Source organism: Heptranchias perlo, chromosome 14, assembly GCF_035084215.1.
Source record: "Heptranchias perlo isolate sHepPer1 chromosome 14, sHepPer1.hap1, whole genome shotgun sequence".
Taxonomy (NCBI): Eukaryota; Metazoa; Chordata; class Chondrichthyes; order Hexanchiformes; family Hexanchidae; genus Heptranchias; species Heptranchias perlo.
Genome location: NC_090338.1, coordinates 61,319,790 through 61,340,325, shown reverse-complemented (window position 1 = coordinate 61,340,325; position 20,536 = coordinate 61,319,790). Strand labels below are relative to the sequence as shown.

The 20,536-nt window shown below is 46.4% G+C and overlaps 1 protein-coding gene across 3 annotated transcripts in view; it reads left to right on the top strand.

The window, feature by feature from the left end:
• Positions 1–20,536, top strand: part of LOC137332574 (acid sphingomyelinase-like phosphodiesterase 3b) — a 61,472-nt gene that overhangs the window by 18,502 nt on the left and 22,434 nt on the right. The window contains exons 1-4 of one of the 3 annotated variants that reach the window (XM_067996503.1): positions 10,433–10,747; positions 13,750–13,960; positions 18,446–18,543; positions 19,782–19,925. In XM_067996503.1, the coding sequence (XP_067852604.1) occupies positions 10,687–10,747; positions 13,750–13,960; positions 18,446–18,543; positions 19,782–19,925 (514 nt within the window). In that variant the 5' untranslated portion in view covers positions 10,433–10,686. Of the gene's footprint in view, positions 1–10,432; positions 10,748–13,749; positions 13,965–18,445; positions 18,544–19,781; positions 19,926–20,536 lie in introns of those variants that run through there. The other 2 variants (XM_067996505.1, XM_067996504.1) reach the window with 2 other exon arrangements.

The window sequence follows — 20,536 nt, the reverse complement described above, 5'->3', positions numbered from 1 at the left end:
TCATCATATTGCTAACCCACTGGCTTGACCCCTGTCATCGTGCTGCTAACCCATTGGCTTGACCCCTGCCATCATGCTGCTAACCCACTGGCTTGACCCCTGTCATCATGCTGCTAACCCACTGGCTTGACCCCTGTCATCATGCTGCTAACCCACTGGCTTGACCCCTGTCATCATGCTGCTAACCCACTGGCTTGGTTCTTCAGCTTTTTGTGTTACACCAAGTCTCTTCATTCTATCTTGACTTCCAGAAGGCATTTGACAAAGTTCCACACAAAAGGCCATCTGTTAAGCTCATTGCTGTGGGGATTCAGGATAAAAAGGCTGGCGACCATGTGTGCAGGAAGTGTGTCCAGCTGCAGCTACTGGCTAACCGCATTTCGGAGCTGGAGCTGCAGGTGGATTCACAGTGGAGCATCCGCGATGCCGTGGATAGCACATTCAGTGAGGTGGTCACACCGCAGGTAAAGATTACTCAGGCAGAAAGGAAATGGGTGACCGCCAGGCAGAGTAAAAGGACTAGGCAGGTAGAGCAGGAGTCCCCTGGGGCCATCTCCCTCTCAAACAGATATTCCGCTTTGGATATTGTTGGGGGAGATGGCTTATCAGGGGAAAGCAGCACGAGCCAAGACCGTGGCACTACGAGTGACTCAGCTGCACAGGAGGGGAGGAAAAAGAATGGGAGAGCAATAGTAATAGGGGATTCCATCGTAAGGGGAACAGATAGGCGTTTCTGCGGCCGCAAACGTGACTCCCGGATGGTAAGTTGCCTCTCTGGTGCTAGGGTCAAGGTTGTCATGGAGCGGCTGCAGGACATTCTGAAGGGGGAGGGTGAACAGCCAGAGGTCGTGGTCCATATTGGTACCAATGACATTGGTAAAAAAAGGGATGAGTTCCTGCAAGCAGAATATAGAGAGTTGGGAAATAAATTAAAAAGCAGGACCTCTAAGGTAGTAATCTCAGGATTACTCCCAGTGCCACGTGCTAGCGAGAGCAGAAATAGGAGAATAGACCAGTTGAATGCGTGGCTTGAGAGATGGTGTAGGAGGGAGGGGTTTAAATTCCTGAGGCATTGGGACCGATTCTGGGAAAGGTGGGACCTGTACAAGCTGGACGGGTTGCACCCAAGCAGAACCGGGACCAATATCCTCGCGGGGGCATTTGCTAGTTCTGTTGGGGAGGGTTTAAACTAGTATGGCAGGGGGATGGGAACCAAAGGGCAGGTACAGATAGGACAAATTCAGACCAGGAAACGGGAAGTAGAAAAGCAGTTAGTGACGTAGTTAGTGACTCAGAAAGGCAAAAGAAGCAAAGGTTAAATAGTGTTCAGCACAGGAATTTGACGGGGTTAAAGGGTATATACTTCAATGCAAGGGGTATTACAAACAAAGCAGATGAGCCAAGGGCACAGATAGACACATGGCAGCATGATATCATTGCTATAACGGAAACCTGACTTAAAGAGGGAGATAACACCAGATGACACCAAGATTGGTGGCATTGTGGACAGTGAAGAAGGTTATCTAGGATTGCAACGGGATCTTGATAAATTGGGCCAGTGGGCCGATGAATGGCAGATGGAGTTTAATTTAGATAAATGTGAGGTGATGCATTTTGGTAGATCGAATTGGGCCAGGACCTACTCCGTTAATGGTAGGGCGTTGGGGAGAGTTATAGAACAAAGAGATCTAGGAGTACAGGTTCATAGCTCCTTGAAAGTGGAGTCACAGGTGGATAGGGTGGTGAAGAAGGCATTCAGCATGCTTGGTTTCATTGGTCAGAACATTGAATACAGGAGTTGGGATGTCTTGTTGAAGTTGTACAAGACATTAGTAAGGCCACACTTGGAATACTGTGTACAGTTCTGGTCACCCTATTATAGAAAGGATATTATTAAACTAGAAAGAGTGCAGAAAAGATTTACTAGGATGCTACCGGGACTTGATGGTTTGACTTATAGGGAGAGGTTGGATAGACTGAGACTTTTTTCCCTGGAGAGTAGGAGGTTTAGGGGTGATCTTATAGAAGTCTATAAAATAATGAAGGGCATAGATAAGGTAGATAGTCAAAATCTTTTCCCAAAGGTAGGGGAGTCCAAAACGAGGGGGCATAGATTTAAGGTGAGAGGGGAGAGATACAAAAGGGTCCAGAGGGGCAATTTTTTCACTCAAAGGGTGGTGAGTGTCTGGAACGAGCTGCCAGAGGCAGTAGTAGAGGCGGGTACAATTTTGTCTTTTAAAAAGCATTTGGACAGTTACATGGGTAAGATGGGTATAGAGGGATATGGGCCAAGTGCAGGCAATTGGGACTAGCTTAGTGGTATAAACTGGGCGACATGGACATGTTGGGCCGAAGGGCCTGTTTCCATGTTGTAAACTTCTATGATTCTATGATTCTATAATTGGCAGCTCAATATCCCTGGATATAGAGTTTTCAGGCAGGATTGAGGAAGTGATAAAAAAGGAGGGGGGGTAGCATTATTGGTTAAAGAATCAATTACAGTTGTGAGAAGGGATGATATGCTAAATGGATCATCAATCAAGGCTATATGGGTTGAGCTAAGAGATAAAACAGAGGCAGACACATTACTAGGAGTGTACTATAGACCCCCGAATAGTGAAAGGGAGATAGAAGAACAAATATGTAGGCAAATTTCTGAGTACAAAAATAAGAGGGCAATAATAGTGGGGGACTTCAACTACCCTAACATCAACTGGGATTCAAACAGTGTGAGGGGCACAGAGGGCGCAAAATTCTTGATCGGTGTCCAGGAGAACTTTTTTAGCCAGTACGTGACAAGCCCAAGAGGGGATGCAATTCTAGATTTAGTCCTGGGAAATGAAGATGGGCAAGTGGGTGAAATGACAGTGGGTGACCATATTGGGGATAGTGACCACAATTCAGTTAGTTTTATGGAAAAGAACAGAGTTAAATCAGGAGTAAATGTTTTAAATTGGGGGAAGGCAAATTTTACAGAACTAAGAGGTGATTTGGCAGAAGTGGACTGGACACAACTACTTGAGGAGAAATCAGTGACAAGCCAGTGGGAGGCACTAAAAAGTGAAATTCTACGGGTACAATGCAGACACGTCCCCTCAAAAAAAAAGGGTGGCACTGCCAAATTTAGAGCCCCCTGGTTGTCTAGAAGTATACGGGACAAGATAAAGCAGAAAAAGAAAGCTTATGACTGCCACAGAAAACTAAATACTGCAGAAAGCCGAGAGGAGTATAGAAAGTACAGGAATGATGTAAAAAAGAAAATAAGGAAAGCAAAGAGAGGGCATGAAAAGATATCAGCTAGTAAGATTAAAGAAAACCCAAAGATGTTTTATCAGTACATTAAGAACAAGAGGATAGCTAAGGAAAAGGTGGGACCTATCAGGGATGATAAGGGTAACTTGTGTGTAGAAGCAGAGGATGTGGGTAGGGTTTTAAATGAATATTTTGTCTCTGTATTCACTAAGGAAAGGGATGATCCGGACGTAGTAGTTAAAGAGGAGAGGTGTGAAATATTGGATAAGGTAAACATAACGAGAGAGGAAGTACTAGAGGGACTGGAATCTCTGAAAGTTGATAAGTCACCAGGGCCGGATGGATTGTTTCCTAGGCTATTGAAGGAAGCCAGGGAGGAAATAGCAGATGCTCTGAGGATCATTTTCCAATCCTCACTAGATACAGGGGAGGTACCGGAGGACTGGAAGACTGCAAACGTAGTACCATTGTTTAAAAAGGGTACGAGGGAAAGGCCGAACAATTATAGTCCAGTCAGTCTTATCTCGGTGGTGGGCAAACTATTAGAATCAATACTGAGAGATAGGATAAACTGTCACTTGGAAAGGCATGGTTTAATCAGGGATAGTCAGCATGGATTTGTTCAGGGAAGGTCATGCCTTACAAATCTGATTGAATTCTTTGAGGAAGTGACAAGGAAGATTGATGAGGGTAGTGCAGTGGATGTTGTCTACATGGATTTTAGTAAAGCATTTGACAAGGTCCCACATGGCAGACGGGTCAGAAAGGTAAAAGCCCATGGGATACAGGGAAATGTAGCGAATTGGATCCAAAATTGGCTCAATAACAGGAAACAAAGGGTAGAAGCCGATGGATGTCTTTGCGAATGGAAATCCATTTCCAGTGGTGTGCCACAGGGCTCAATGTTGGGTCCCTTGCTGTTTGTGGTATATATTAATGATTTGGACTTGAATGTAGGGGGCATCATTGGCAAATTTGCAGACGACACAAAAATTGGCCGTGTAGTTGATAGTGAAGAGGATAGCTGTAGACTCCAAGAAGATATCAATGGGTTGGTAGAGTGGGCGGAAAAGTGGCAAATGGAGTTCAACCCGGAGAAGTGTGAGGTAATGCACTTAGGGAGGGCAAACAGTAAAAGGGAATACACAGTAAACAGGAATATATTGAGAGGAGTAGAGGAAGTGAGAGACCTTGGAGTGCATGTGCACAGGTCCCTGAAGGTGGCAGTACAGGTAGATAAGGTTGTGAAGAAGGCATACGGAATGCTCTCCGTTATTAGCCGAGGTATAGAATACAAAAGCAGGGATGTAATGATGGAACTGTATAAAATGCTGGTAAGGCCACAGATGGAGTATTGTGCGCAGTTCTGGTCACCACATTACAGGAAGGACATAATTGCTCTGGAGAGAGTACAGAGAAGATTTACAGGAATGTTGCCGGGGCTTGAAAATTGCAGCTACGAGGAGAGATTGGATAGGCTGAGGTTGTTTTCCTTGGAGCAGAGGAGGCTGAGGGGAGACTTGATTGAGGTGTACAAAATTATGAGGGGCCCAGATAGAGTAGACAGGAAGTACCTGTTTCCCTTAGTGAAGAGTTCAAGAACTAGAGGACATAGATTTAAGCTGATTGGCGGAAGGATTAGAGGGGACATGAAGAAAAGCTTTTTTACCCAGAGGGTGGTGGGTGTATGGAATTCGCTGCCCGAATTGGTGGTAGAGGCAAGGACCCTCAACTCTTTTAAAAAGTACCTGGACCTGCACCTAAAGTGCTGTAAGCTGCAGGGCTATGGACCGGGTGCTGGAAGGTGGGATTAGAATGGGCACCTGGTTGTTCTTCGAGCCGGCGCGGACACGATGGGCCGAATGGCCCCCTTCAGTGCTGTATCTTTTCTATGGTTCTATGGTTCTAGGTACTTGTTGGAAGAGTTACATCAGGGTTGGGGGAAGTACTGACGGGGTGTTTACAACAATGATGTAGATTCAGAAACCCAATGCAAATTGGTCAAGCTTACAGATAATACTAAACTGGGAGGAGAATTAGAGGAGGCAGCTCAAAAATTACAGAATGAGTTGGACAAAATATGTAAGCGAGCAGAGCAATGGAAGGCTAAATGAGCAGTGCACGTACTCCAGGAATGGTGTTGAAATGGCTACGGTTAAAGTTAAAAAAGACCTAGGAATCTTAGTAGACTTGACACTCAACGTGTCCAACTAATGCAGAACAGCACTCAACAAATCCAATAGAATGGTGAATTATATAGACGAAACTGTAGACTATAAGTTAGAGGAAGCCTTGATCAAACTGTACGCTGCTCTGGTCAGACTGCACCTTCAGTACTGTGCGCAGTTCTGGTTACTGAGACACAAGGGAGACATTCAAGTGTTGGAGGCAGTGGAGAGGAGAGCTACAATGCTGATCCCTCGTCTGAGTTATGAGGAAAGACTGCGGAAACGTGAGCTTTTCAGCCTTGAAAGGAGGTGGTGAGAGGTGATCTTATGGAGAGATATAAAATAGTAAATGTTATGGAAAAGGTAAATCTGCAAAATTAATTTAAACTGAATTATGAGAGTAAGATAAAGAGCCATGGGATGAAACTAGTAAACGGTAAATTTAGGACTGATATCAGGAAATTCTTCTTCACACAAAGAGTGACCAACACATGGAAAGGAATATAGTGGAGGTGAAAACCCTGGAATCATTTAAGAACCAATTGGAAGCTGCACTGGGTGGGGGGGGGGAGGGGGATCGTAAGGGTCATTCTGATGATGAACTAAACTGAGATACATGACCTTCCAGATCATAATTATCTTGTGATCTTATGGAGTGTCGGCCGCGATTGTGTGCTCAAGTCCTGCATTGGCAGCTCTCCGTTACCTCGGCCATGTGTCAGCTTTTAAAGTCAGTATTGTCCCAGTATTCAACCGACAACTTCTGTTTGTGCATATAAAATACATGTCAGCCATGGCTCAGGGATAGCACCCTCGCCTCTGAGTCAAATGGTCGTGGGTCCAGAGACTTGAGCACAAAATCTAGGCTGATACTCCAGCGCGGTACTGAGGGAGTGATGCACTGTTGGAGGTGCCGTCTTTCAGATCAGACATTAAGCTGAGACCCCATTTGCCCTCTCAGGTGGACGCAAAATATCCAATGGCACTATTCGAAGAAGAGCAGGGGGGTTCTCCCTAGTGTTCTGGCCAATATTTAACCCTCAACCAACATCACCGAAACAGATTATCTGGCCATTATTTCATTGTTGTTTACATAAGAACATAAGAAATAGGAGCAGGAGTAGGCCATCCGGCCCCTCAAGCCTGCTCTGCCATTCAACAAGATCATGGCTGATCTTCCACCTCAATGCCATTTTCCTGCACTATCCCCATATCCCTTGATGCCTTTAATATCTAAAAATCTAATGATCTCTGTTTTGGATGTACTCAATGTCTGATCCTCCACAGCCCTCTGGGGTAGAGAATTCCAAAGAGTCACTGCCCTCTGAGTGAAGAAATTTCTCCTCATCTCAGTCCTAAATGGCCTACCCCTTATTCTGAGACTGTGACCCCTGGTTCTAGACTCCCCAGCCCCGGGAAACATCCTCCTTGCATCTACCCTGTCGAGCCCTGTAAGAATTTTGTATGTTTCAAAGAGATCACCTCTCATTCTTCTAAACTCTAGAGAACACAGGCCTAGTCTACTTAATCTCTCCTCAAATGACAATCCCGCCATCCCAGGAATCAGTCTGGTGAACCTTCGTTGCACTCCCTCTATGGCAAGTATATCCTTTCTTAGGTAAGGAGACCAAAATTGCACACAATACTCCAGGTGCGGTCTCACCAAGGCCCTATATAATTGCAGTAAGATATCTTTACTCCCGTACTCAAATCCTCTTGTAATAAAGGCCAACATACCATTTGCCTTCCTAATTGCTTGCTGGACCTGCATGTTAACTTCCAGTGACTCATGTACAAGGACACCCAGGTCCCTTTGAACATCAACATTTCCCAATCTCTCACCATTTAAAAAATACTCTGTATTTCTGTTTTTCCTACCAAAGTGGATAACTTCACATTTTTCAACATTATATCCAATCTGCCATGTTCTTGCCCACTCACTTAACCTGTCTATATCCCCTTGCAGCCTCTTTGCATCCTCCTCACAACTCACATTCCCACCTAGTTTTGTGTCATCGGCAAACTTGGAAATATTACATTTGGTCCCCTCATCCAAATCATTGATATAGATTGTGAATATCTGGGGCCCAAGCACCGATCCCTGCAGTACCCCACTAGTCACAGTCTGCCAACCTGAATAAGAACCGTTTATTCCTACTCTGTTTTCTGTCTTTTAACCAATTCTCAATCCATGCCAGGAAGCTTGCTGTGCACAAATTGACTGCCGCGTTTCCTACATTACAACAGTGACTACACTTCAAAAGTACTTCATTGGCTGTAAAGCACTTTAGGGCATCCTGAGGTTGCGAAAGGCACTATATAAATGCAATTTCTTTCTTTCCATGTGAGAATTGCAGGTGTTAACCCACTTCCTACCACCAGGTGGCAGAGTTCAGCTACAATGTATAAAATCACGGGTGGTAATAGATCTTCACACTTACACTGCAGTTATAACCTATTATAGTCCAATAATAGTGAAAAAATTCACTTTAAAAGTTGTATATCATACTTTTTTTTGAAAAAAAGCTCCTCTTTTTAAATTGAAGGTATCACAGCCTTGTGAATCCACACATTATAAAATACTTTATTCTAATTTTATAAATAAGATAGGATACAAACCAGTTTTCACTGTCCTCAGCCTGTCTCTGGGTCAGTCAGAGTATCAGGGGCCAACGATATTGCTTCATTCTATAACAGATTGTGGTGTCTGGCATTCTGTTGCTGGTCCTATACGTTTGTTTCTGTTCCCCATCGCTGTGCTGACATCTATGATATGCAAGTGAACTGAGTGCAGTCTCCCTAAAGGCTGTCACTCGTTGTTGCACTCTGTGTGTTTCACTGCAGTGTGTGCCCCTGTCTGTCTCCGTATGTCTCTCCTTGTAATACTTCCACCGTGTACTTCAGCGTGTGTCTCTCTGTTTGTTACGAATTTGAGGCGTTCGTAGATACCTTCTCGGGATCAGTGATGTCAGTCACTCCCGTAAGCATTCTGAGCATCTTACTCTGATGGGAATGGCCTCACACTGCCCTTTATCCATCTGTACGACAGCATAACCCAGGGATGTAACAGCAGCTTCCCTTTGCGATTTGAACCGAATATTCTCGTCTTTCGCATATGTATCTCTTCAATATCTTCATCATCAGATTGTTAACCGAAAAAGAAAGACTTGCATTTATTTAGAGTCTTGCTCAACCTCAAGACGCCCGAATATACTTTACAACCAATTAAGTACTTTTGAAGTGTAGTCTCTGTTGTAACGTAGGAAACACGGCAGCCAATTTGTCGTAGAGCAAACCCCCACGAGCAGCAATGTGATAATGACCCAGATAATCTGTTTTAGTGATGTTGGTTGAGGGATAAATATTGGCCAAGACATTAGGGAGAACTCCCCTGCTCCTCTTCGAAATAGTACCATGGGATCTTTTCCGTCCACCTGAGAGGGCATCCGAAAAACAGCACCTCCAACATTGCAGTGCTCCCTCAGTACTGCACTGGGTGTGTCAGCCTGGATTATGTGCTCAAGTCTCTGGAGGGGGACTTGAACTCACAACCTTCTGACTCAGAGGCAAGGGTGCTACCACAGATGTGGCAAAATTTGGTCTTAATCATTCAGCTGCTTTATTCCACAGTGAGATGAATGTAACAGAGCACTGGTTATGAGCAGATTCACTTAGTTCAATGAATACGACATCTTTGCATAATGACATAAAAATATGAACTGTCTCACTTGATTTAAACAGACTGGCCCTAAATTAAACGTCATTTTCAGCATTTCTGGGGTCTACAATCGGGGCAACTCACTTGACTGGCCAACAAAGAGAGGTGGAAGCAGTTTCCATCAGATTTCTGCCACAAAATTGATCTCTTCCTCGCCCACCCAAGTTTCCAAACACGATTTGGTCCCATGCATCTAATTAAAGTTTATGATAACGAGGGCAAGTGATGCTGCAGCCCTGAGTTTCCTGGTTTTACATTTGTGATGCGCTGGGGGCAAGTTAGAATGAGAAATATAACATGTACCCATAGTCAAGATGTGCAACTCTCTCCTTGTGTGTTTTGTCTGCATCACACCCTCCATGTCTTTCAGAGTGCATGTGTGTATTTCTACCTGTGTTTCAGTATGTCACTCTCCATGTGTGCATACATCTCTCGCTCTCTGTTTCACAATGTCACCACCCCCGATGTGTTTCACTGTCTGCGTCTCTCCCCCTATGTGTTTCACTGTCTGTGTCTCTCCCTGTATGTTTGTGTCTCTCCCCCATGTGTTTCACTGTCTGTGTCTCTCCCTGTATGTTTGTGCATCTCTCCCCTGTGTGTTTCACTGTCTGTGTCGCTCCCTGTATGTTTGTGTGTCTCTCCCCTGTGTGTTTCACTGTCTGTGTCTCTCCCTGTATGTTTGTGTGTCTCTCCCCCTATGTGTTTCACTGTCTGTGTCTCTCCCTGTATGTTTGTGTGTCTCTCCCCTGTGTGTTTCACTGTCTGTGTCTCTCCCTGTATGTTTGTGTCTCTCCCCCGTGTGTTTCACTGTCAGTGTCTCTCCCTGTATGTTTGTGTGTCTCTCCCCTGTGTGTTTCAGTGTCTGTGTCTCTCTCCCTGTTTCAGTGTGTCTGTGTATGTCTCTCTGTATCAGAGTCAGAGTATCTGTGTATGTGTCTCACCGTGTTTTTCTCTTTACATGTATGCCTCTATCTGTATCAATCTGTATGTGTCTCTCTCCCTGTGTGTTTCCGTCTCGCCCCGTGGTTCTGTGTTTTTAGCTCTATCTCCGTGTGTTTGTATGTTCCCATGTTTGAGACATAAATCTTCAATTCGGAGAAATATCTCCAGGTTTTTACCGAATCGAAGTCGGGATAAAGTGAACGAATTAAAAAGGGTAAGTCAGCCCGTCGGAACTTACATCTTGTCCCGATTTCAATTCCTTTCCCATTTCCCTAAAATCACGCCCTATTGCAACCTCTGAACCTGGATCCAGATTCCCATCTGGGACCTGATGACTCTCCAAACTCCGCAACATTAAACCACACCCCAAACGTCCCATTTCCAAACCCTTTCGCCTTCTGTTTACCGACTGTCACCTTGTGGGAGACCGAACCATTCCAGGAACATCTCACCAACCTCGAGTTCACAACCCCAGGAAAAGTTAATATCCCCGCTGTTACATCTCGATTGTTTTATCAATTCAAGCCCTCTTGGGTCGCAAGAAATGGCCCAGGGGTAAAGTCCAGGAGTCACTGGCTGATGTGAAACAGCACTTCCTGCTCAACCATGACTCTCCTCATTTTCCTTTTGCTTTTGGCAAACTCTGGTGCTGCTGTATCCCTGACAGGTAAGATAAAGCATTGCTTATTTTTCAACTTGCAGAGAGCCCCAACTGGGACACTGCAGCTGGTTCAGTGCACCTGGCTTGGAGTGGGGAAAGTCAGTCAGCCAGGGCACACTGTTCCCCATCACTATCCAGTGGCTCCTGCTCAAAGTCAGGTGAGGACAGAATAAGGGTGATTTATACAGAGCCCTATTCACAACCTCAGGACGTTGCTTCACAGCCAATTTTTTAACATTCATTCTTGGGATGTGGGCGTCGCTGGTGAGGCCGACATTTATTGCCCATCCCTAGTCCTGAGAAGGTGGTGTTAAGCCTTCTGAATGAAGTGCTTCTGAAGTGTAATCATTGTTGTACAGAAATGCCAGCAAGGTCAAACTAACATCAGTGAGATAAATGACCAGATAAAAGAAAGGACTTGCATTTTTGTTTTATCCGTTCATGGGATGTGGGCGTCGCTGGCGAGGCCAACAATTATTGCCCATCCCTAATTGCCCTTGAGAAGGTGGTGGTGAGCCGCCTTCCATAGCACCTGATCTGTTTTTAGTTGAGGGATAACATTGGCCAGGACAACTCCCCTGCTCTTCTTCGAATGGCGACATAGGATCTTTTACATCCACCCGAGAGGGCAGACCTTTAACATCTCACCCAAAAGACGGCACCTCCAACAGTGCAGGTCTCCCTCAGTACTGCACTGGGATGTCGGCCTAGGTTATGTGCTCAAGTCTCTGGGGTCGGGCTTGAACCCATGACCTCCTGAACCTCCACTATGTCACGGTTGACACGTAATCAGTTAACTACTTGTGAAGTGTAGCCCCTGTTTTTTTGTAGGCAAATGCAATGCAAGGAAAAATAGAGTTCCAAACATATTAAGGATACAACAGAGGGCAGTGCAATACTTAGAGGGTGCCAGGGAGCTGGATGTGTGTTACATGAAGCAAAAGAGAAAGACAGGCAATGTGATAGACAGGGTAATAAGGAGCTGGAAGTGGGCTACACATAGGGTAAGAGAGACAATGAAGTATATTATACAAGTGTAACAGCAAGGGGGGAGTGTGTTACACTCCCTGTCTCTCTGTTACCTTCTGTGCAACAAACACCCCCTCTCTGTCATACTGTGTCCTACACACTGCCCCCCCCTCCCCTCCCCTCCCCCGTTACACCGTGCGCGACACGCCTCCCCCCCCCCCCCCCCCCCCTCTCTGTTTCGCTGGGTACATCATACTCCCCCCCCTCTCTGTTATCTTTAGTGGAATGGCCCTGATAACTCCAGGGAGACGGAGAGGGTGAGGGGGAAGCGCTTTAGTGGTGGGGAAACCTGGCAAGGCCAGGGACGTGGGGGTCCTGCCGAATTTAACGGGTGGGTGGGAAAACCAGCGGCAGGGGGGCACAGCTGGGGACACCTGGGGATGGCTGCTGGCAATCGAGAGGGGAGCAGGCTGCATCAGAATTCGGACAGGGGGGTGAGCGAGGGGGAGGAGCCTAGCCATGGCTGGGGGGTGGTGGTGGGGTCGGCCGTGATCGCAGGTCAGGTGTCGAGGGGTGTCGGCAGTGATCCCAGGTCAGGTGCCAGGGGTGGGGGTCGTCTGTGATCGCGGGCTGCTGGTCAGGTGTCGGGGGGTGAGGTCTGCGATCACGACAGGCTAGAGAGGGGCCGCGATCGGCAAGGGGGAGGCTGAAGGCTTCCTCGAGATGCATCGGGCAGCACTCCTGGTTCTCCTGGCCCACAAGGAGTTCTATAAAAAGCCACTTACCTTCTGGAGCAGGCAGCTCCCGCCTCGCTTTCGTTGCTGGGTTTCCTGAGCCCTGGGAAACCCGTCCAGCAGCAGTTAAATTTAAATCAGGCTCCCAATTGCACAAAAGGTTTAAGCACCAACACCCCCTTTCCCCCCACCCCACCCCCTTCCGACCTCCTCCTGTCCTTCGTGGGGGGGCTAAGATCGAGGCCAATGTCTCTCTCTTACCGTCTGTGTAACACTCCCCCTCGTCCTGTTACACTGTGTGTCATACACTCATTGTGTCTCTAGTACCCTCTGTGTAACAGACTCCCCCTCTGTTACACTCACTGTCTCTCTCCCACCCTCTTTGTAACGAGAGAGGGAGTGCGTGTTACACAGAGGGTAAGAGAGAAAGAGACAGGGTGTGTGTTATACACAGTGTAACAGAGAAACGAGTGTGTTAAAGAAAGAAAAGAAAGACTTGCATTTATATAGCGCCTTTCACAATTTCAGGATGTCCCAAAGCGTTTTACAGCCAATAAAGTACTTTTGAAGTGTAGTAACTGTTTTAGAGTAGGAAAAGCAGCAGCCAGTTTGCACACAGCAAGGTCCCACAAAAAGCAATGAGATAATCAACAGATAATGTGTTTTTTTTAGGAATGTCAGTTGAAGGATAAATATCTTTTACATCCACCTGAGAGGACGGATGGGGCCTTGGTTTAACGTCTTATCTGAAAGACGGCACCTCCAACAGTGCAGCACTCCCTCAGTACTGCCCTGTAGTAATCTAGTCAACCTAGATTTTGTGCTCAAGTTTCTGGAGTGGGACTTGAATCCACAACCTTCTGACTCAGAGATGAGGGTGCTACCACTGAGCCATGGCTGACACAGTAGTGTAACAGAGAGAGGGGAGTCTATTACGCAGAGAGTGAGAGAAAGACAGTGAGTGTGTTATACCCAGTATAATAGAACGAGGGGGTGTCGGTTACACAGATGGTAAGAGAGAAACAATAAGTGTGTTAAACACAGTGTAACAGAGAGAGTGAGAGTGTATTCCACATGTGTAAGAGAGACAGGGAGTGTGTTAAACACAGTGTAACAGAGAGAGGGGAAGAGTGTTACACAGAGGGTGAGAACCAATCGTGCAGTCTAACATTATTGAATTAACATATCTGGATTAGTGACATTAAATCAGCCTTTATAATGGTTTGATATAGAATGGCCCTGGGCCAGTAACGCAGAAATATTTTTGCCCCTCCAGTCATGAGATGTACTTCTTCTTGCATTCAGGTTATTTCTGGCACATCACAGACGTGCACTGGGATCCTGATTACAAAGTAACCGACAATCCTTGGGCAGTGTGCCCTTCCGCTTCGGAGCCTGTGAGGAATCCTGGGAAATGGGGTAGTTACCTTTGCGACTCTCCTTGGGCTCTGATCAATTCATCAATCTATGCCATGAAGGATATCTTCCCGAATCCGAATTTTATCATTTGGACAGGGTAGGTATGTGCATATAAGTGTGTGTGAATGCGTGGCAGTTGAATGCGTGCCTATATAGGAACATAGGAACTGCTAGACGAGAAAAGACCAAGGTCCATCTAGTTCGCCTTCTACGATCCTGGTAGTCGCATAATACAACTATAGTAGAGTTGTTTAATCATGGCAATCGATCTCTATCAATTAGTCTACAACAGACCCAGACATGAGGCGAGGAAAACCCCAGTGGTGGAGAGCTTTGGGATCCATAGGTTCAAAGTTGCCTTTATCCTCCCAAGCATGTTACACTTACCACGTCATGTCTTAAGTTACTCATATAATGTATCCCAAAATGTTATTTTCTGAAAGAAAACTATCTAATTTGCAATTGAATGAATCAATACTAACTGCTTCCACCGTCTCCCGAGAGAGCCCGTTCCATTGATTGACCGCTCACTCACTGAAATATTGTTTCTGCAGATTAGTTTTGAATTTACCGCCTTTCAAGCACAGGCTCTGGTTCTGCTGTTCCAGACAAGGTGAAATATCTTGTCGTGGTCTATTTTTTTTTCAAAAAATATACTTTATTCATAAAATTTGCAACAATACATACAATACAGTTGTCATATCACATTCCAAACGTACACAATACAGATTATACAATTTGCAGGTTACTTCAAGTACAGTTCAATGTACACATTGTACATAATTACAGTTCATGACAGCCTAGGGTGCCTCATTGCATTACACTCAATACAGATTATTGATTACAAGTACGTTACAGATTCATTACAGATACATTACATCAATTTGAATTTTACATTCTGCCCAGGGGGGTTTTTCCCTGATTGCAGCCCCTCGGTATACAATGGCAGGAAGGCTCTAAACGATTGCCTTTCCCCGCAGAGCCTTTGCGGTGGCCGCACCCATCCTCAGTGCGTCCCTGAGCACGTAGTCCTGGACCTTGGAATGTGCCAGTCTGCAACACTCGGTCGAGGACAGCTCCTTGCACTGGAAGACCAGCAAGTTTCGGGCAGACCAAAGGGCGTCTTTCACCGAGTTGATGGTCTTCCAGCAGCAGTTGATGTCCGTCTCGGTGTGCGTGCCCGGGAACAGCCCGTAGAGCACAGAGTCCTGTGTTACGGAACTGCTCGGAACGAACCTGGACAGATACCACTGCATCTCTCTCCAGACCTTCTTTGCAAAGACGCATTCCAGAAGGAGATGGGTGACGGTCTCGTCTCCACCGCAGCCTCCTCAGGGACAGCGCGCGGTGGCGCTGAGAGTCCGGGAGCGCATGAAGGATCTGACGGGAAGGGCCCTTCTCACCACCAGCCAAGCTATGTCTTGGTGCTTGTTTGACGGCTCTGGCGATGAGGCGTTCTGCCAAATGACTTGGACAGTCTTCTCGGGGAACCAACCGACAGGATCCACCATCTCCTTTTCCCGCAGGGTCTCGAGGACGTTATGTGCGGACCACTTGCTGATCGCCTTGTGGTCAAAGGTGTTTTTCTGCACAAACTTTTCCACGAAGGACAGGTGGGGCGGAACAGTCCAACTGGACGGAGCGTTCCGTGGCAGTGTGGCCAGGCCCATCCTTCTCAACACCGGGGACAGGTAGAACCTCAGCACGTAGTGACACTTTGTGTTTGTGTACCGAGGGTTGATGCACAGCTTGATGCAGCCACACACAAAAGTGGCCATCAGGATGAGGGCCACATTGGGCACGTTATTCCCCCTTTTCTCTAGAGATTTGTACATCGTGTCCCTGCGGACATGGTCCATTTTTGATCTCCAGATAAAGTGGAAGATGGCTTGGGTGACTGTCGCGGCGCAGGAGCGAGGTATGGGCCAGCCCTGCGCCACGTACAGCAACACCGAGAGCACCTCGCACCTGATGGCCAGGTTCTTGCCCACGATCGAGAGGGATCGTCAATCCTACAGTGCCAGTTTCTGCTTAACCTTGGAGATACGCTCCTTCCAGTTCTTGGTGCGCGCCCTGGCCCCCCGAACCAGATCCTCAGCACCTTCAGGTAAACCGACCTGATGGTGAAGGGGACAAAGGATTAGTCGGTCCAGTTCCCAAAGAACATGGCCTCGCTCTTGGTACGATTTACCCTGGCCCCCGAGGCCAGTTCAAATTGGTCGCAGATGCTCATCAATCTGCGGACCGACAGCTGATCCGAGCAAAAGGCGGTGACATTGTCCATGTACAGGGAGGCCTTGACCTGAGTGCCCCCCACTGCCTGGGATCGTCACCCCTCTTAAGTCCACATCCCTCCTGATGGACTCGGCAAAGGGTTTGATGCAACACACGAATAAGATGGAGGAGAGAGGACAGCCCTGCCTGACTCCAGATTTGATCGGCAAGCTTTCTGATTCCCACCCGTTGATTGAAACTGCGCTACTGATGTCTGTATAGAGCAGTTGGATCCAATTGCGGATTCCCTCCCCAACCCCCATTTTGGAGAGCACGTCCATCATGTACGTGTGGGATATTCTGTCAAAGACCTTCTCCTGGTCCAGGCTGATGAGGCAGGTGTTCACCCCCCTGTCCTGTAGGTAGGCGATCATATCCCTGAGTAGCGCCAGGCTATCAGAGATCTTCCTGCCAGGTACAGCGTAGGTCTGATCGGGGTGGATCACCACCTCCAGGGCTGACTTGATTCGATTGGCGATGACCTTGGACAGAATTTTGTAGTCCACATTAAGTAGTGAAATGGGTCGCCAGTTTTTGATTTCTTCCCTCGCCCTTCTGCTTGTAGATGAGGGTGATGATGCCTTTCCTCATGGAGTCTGACATGCTGCCTGCCAGAAGCATACCCCCGTACAATTCCAGCAGGTCTGGGCCTATCCAGTCCCAGTCTATATGGAGAGGTGAGGGATAACAGTGCTACTAAATGCAAAGCTTTTTTTTATCTTCGTTCCCAGTCAGTACATCCACAATACCAAACCGGAAAATTGTTCCATTCCCCTTTGCTGCTCTTACAAACTTTAGAGCTCCCTCTATACTGCCCTTACAGTGAGCCGTAACTTTCAGCATCCTCTGAACAGACAGCCTACCATTCCTATTTCCCATGTTCCCTCTATATGTAGCCACTTGAATTGCACTCCTGAATGAGATTGGACCAAATCAGACATCCAAATTGGCCTCTCAGAAGACTTTTAAAGGATGGGGTGATAAGTATCCACCCCTAGGTGCGATGGTATGTTTTTGTTGTTTGTTTAACCTCCTTTGATACATATCCCCATTTGAAATGCCGCTCTACAGAGTATGACGGTGTGGGGATAACTTGGGCGTCTGGAATTTCCTCCTGGGTTTTCCCAACCATCCACCCATAACTTCAGCAGAAAGCCCAGGGAAACGACGTTAATGGCCATTCACACTGATTCTCTGGGGTTTGCACCGATCTTCCGCCGCAGTTGCAGCAGATGATCGGGAAAACCCCCACGGAAATTTTACCTCATGGTGTTTAATTCTCCAAGTCAGCTGTGGTTCAGTGGTAGCACTTTTGCCTCTTGAGTCTGAAGGTTGTGGATTCAAGCCCCCAGTCCGGAGACTTGAGCATATAATATTGGCTGATACTTCAGTGCAGTACTGAGGGGGTGCTGCACTGTTGGAGGTCTTTCAGATGAGTCATTAAACCAAAGCTCTGTCTGCCTGTTCAGGTGGATGTAAAAGATCCTATGGCATTTTTTTTTCAAAGAAGTGCATGGAGATTTCCTGATCTCCTGACCAACATTCATCCCTCAACCAACACCATCAAACCAGATAAACTGATCATTCATCTCATTGCTGTTTGTGAGACCTTGCTGTGGACAAATTGGCTGCCACATAGGCCTACAAAACAACAGTGACTACCCTTCAAAAGCAATCATTGGTTGTGAAGCACTTGGGACATCCTGAGGATGTGAGGGGTGCTATAAAAATGCAAATTATTTCTTTCTAATCTGTGCTAAGATTGTATTTAATAATTTAAGTAACATTCAGTCTCCATGCAGGGATTTGCTCCCTCACAAGCTCAACTCAGCACAGCCCAGCAATACAGTCTTGTATAAACTACAGCTTTGGTTGATGTCTGTCATTTCACAAGATAGGTTCAGATTAAAAATGGCCCTTTGGTCCATTTGGTTTCATCCTTCCAGAATATCAGCCTCTTCATTATAGCATCTAGCTGTCTCCTCGAGTCCAGTGTCTTGACCTCACTCACCCTTCTTGGCAAATCATTCCAGTTGTTGATCTCTGTAAAGAACTATTTCCTGCCATCTGTCCTAAGCTTGTCCTTTATAACCCTGAACCTGTTCCCACTTGCCTCGCTGCCCAAGCATATCTGAAAGTATTGTTCTGGGTTTACTTTCTCTGTCCTATTTACTTTCATCGTAAGCCAAATCTCCAAAATGGAGACGCACTGAGACCAGATAAGAAATTTGATTAGATCTGGAATTAGCCAGCATCTTCCTCCTGTCCAATTGGATTAATGTCCCTTCATCTTTCCCTTCATCTCCAGGGATGACACTCCACACATCCCCAATGAGAAGCTCAGTGATGAAGCAGTGCTGCGGATGATTGGGAATGTGTCGCAGCTCATACAGCACGTGTTCCCAGGTAAGTGGTAACACTGGCACAGCCTGCGACGGGCAGGCTTCACTGAGGTGAAACGACAGACGGGTTTGACCCCTCTGCAGGCTGGCGCCAGGAGGCAGAGCTTTCTGCTGAGACAGTGCGCCAATGAATCCAGTGGAAACAGAAAGCAATGGGCTACAAAATGCCTACAAGTACAATGTGCTTACGCCAATAAAATTAAAGTATCATATTAATGGGAGTTAATCGGTACAGATCTCAGCTGGGGCAGTGCCTATTGTTGCCCAAAACCAACAATGGCACACATCACAGCCGAGTCTGATTTTGATTTGACCTGACCGCCACAAAAACCCACAGGTTCCTGCAAGCAATACCGGAAAGCAATCAAGAACGAAAACCCTCGTTCATTTTTTTTTTCTCTTCCCTAGCCCAGAGGTACTGAGGCCAACTGTAGCATCACAATTACCACCCAATTCAGCATGGACCTGCTTGGTGTTCATGGCTCAGCTCCACACTGGACTAGCCGTTGGGGGGGAGGCTTAAGGGCAAAACTTAATTTCGTTTCCTGTATATAGTACTATGATGACTCTCCAAAATGGAGACGCACTGGGACCAAATAATAATTTGATTAGATGAGGAATTTACTAGAAACTTCCTTATATCCAATTGGATTAACATCCTGAATGCTAGCCAGTGACTCCTGCTACGTGAACATACGTGGAGGTTGGGTGAAGACTGAATGAGATGTGACTGTATGCCCCTCCCCCCTCACTATGCTCATATAGTCGACTGACACTCACTGTCTGGGTTTGCACATGAGGAATGGCCATTTGGATGAGGGACTGAGAGGCCCCCTACCTGTGGAGCCATATACCGTAATTGTGCCTTTAGGAGAGGGATAAAAATCAAAGAGAGAGAGAAAAAAAAGATCAGCCCCAGAGATGCATAAGAACATAAAAAATAGGAGCAGGTGTAGGCCGTATGGCCCCTCGAGCCTGTTCCACCATTCAATAAGATTATGGCTGATCTTCAACTCCACTTTTCTGCCCGATCCCCATATCCCTTGATTCCCTTAGAGTCCAAAAATCTATCGATCTCAGCTTTGAAATATACTCAACGACTGAGCATCCACAGCCCTCTGGAGTAGTGATTTCCAAAGATTCACAACCCTCTGAGTGAAGAAATTCCTCCTCATCACAGTCCGTAGAGCCAATTGTACGACATCTGGATGATAATTATTGTGTTTATTATTGCTCATTCAGATACCAAGGTTTACGCTGCAATGGGAAACCATGACATCCATCCAAAGAGTCAGTTTCCTGCCACTGGCCACGTGATTTATAATCGAACTGCGGAGCTGTGGACCCACTGGTTGGATGGAAGATCAATTCCCACCTTCCTGAAAGGTATAGTTTGTACATTTCAAGGGGGTTCAGCCACTGTGAAGTTGTTATAAATGTTTTTTTACCTCTGCTTAAAACACTATTTGCATCATCCAAAAAAAGTCATGACATCGCTTTTGACCCTTTGTTGGAAAAAGTTACCGACCGTAGTGAGCAAAAATATTCATGAAGCACTCACCTGGAGCTCCTCGCCTTCCTCATCCTCCTGCTCACAGCTTCCTAGCCACAAGTCTCCCCATTGCTCCTGTTCAACTCCGATTGCTACCAGGATTTTAAAAAAGGTGGTATTAAAAGAAAAAAATTCAAGCGTCTGTGTACATGCACAGATATGATGCATGCAGATTTTGAGCAGGAGCATTTGCATACTCTTCATTTTAAAAGAAGCCATTCAAGAAGCGGAGCGGAAGTGGAAAGAAAATAATGTGCACGGAAAATGAAAGAGGTCTGGGGATTGACAATAAATTGAAGCTAATGCAACAATGCTCGGTGGCAGTGAGTAAAGCAAATCAGATGTTGGGATGTATTGAAAGATCGATATTGAGCCAGAATAGTGAGGTAAACCTGCCACTTTACTAATCATTGGTGCGACCACACTTAGAATACTGTGTTCGATT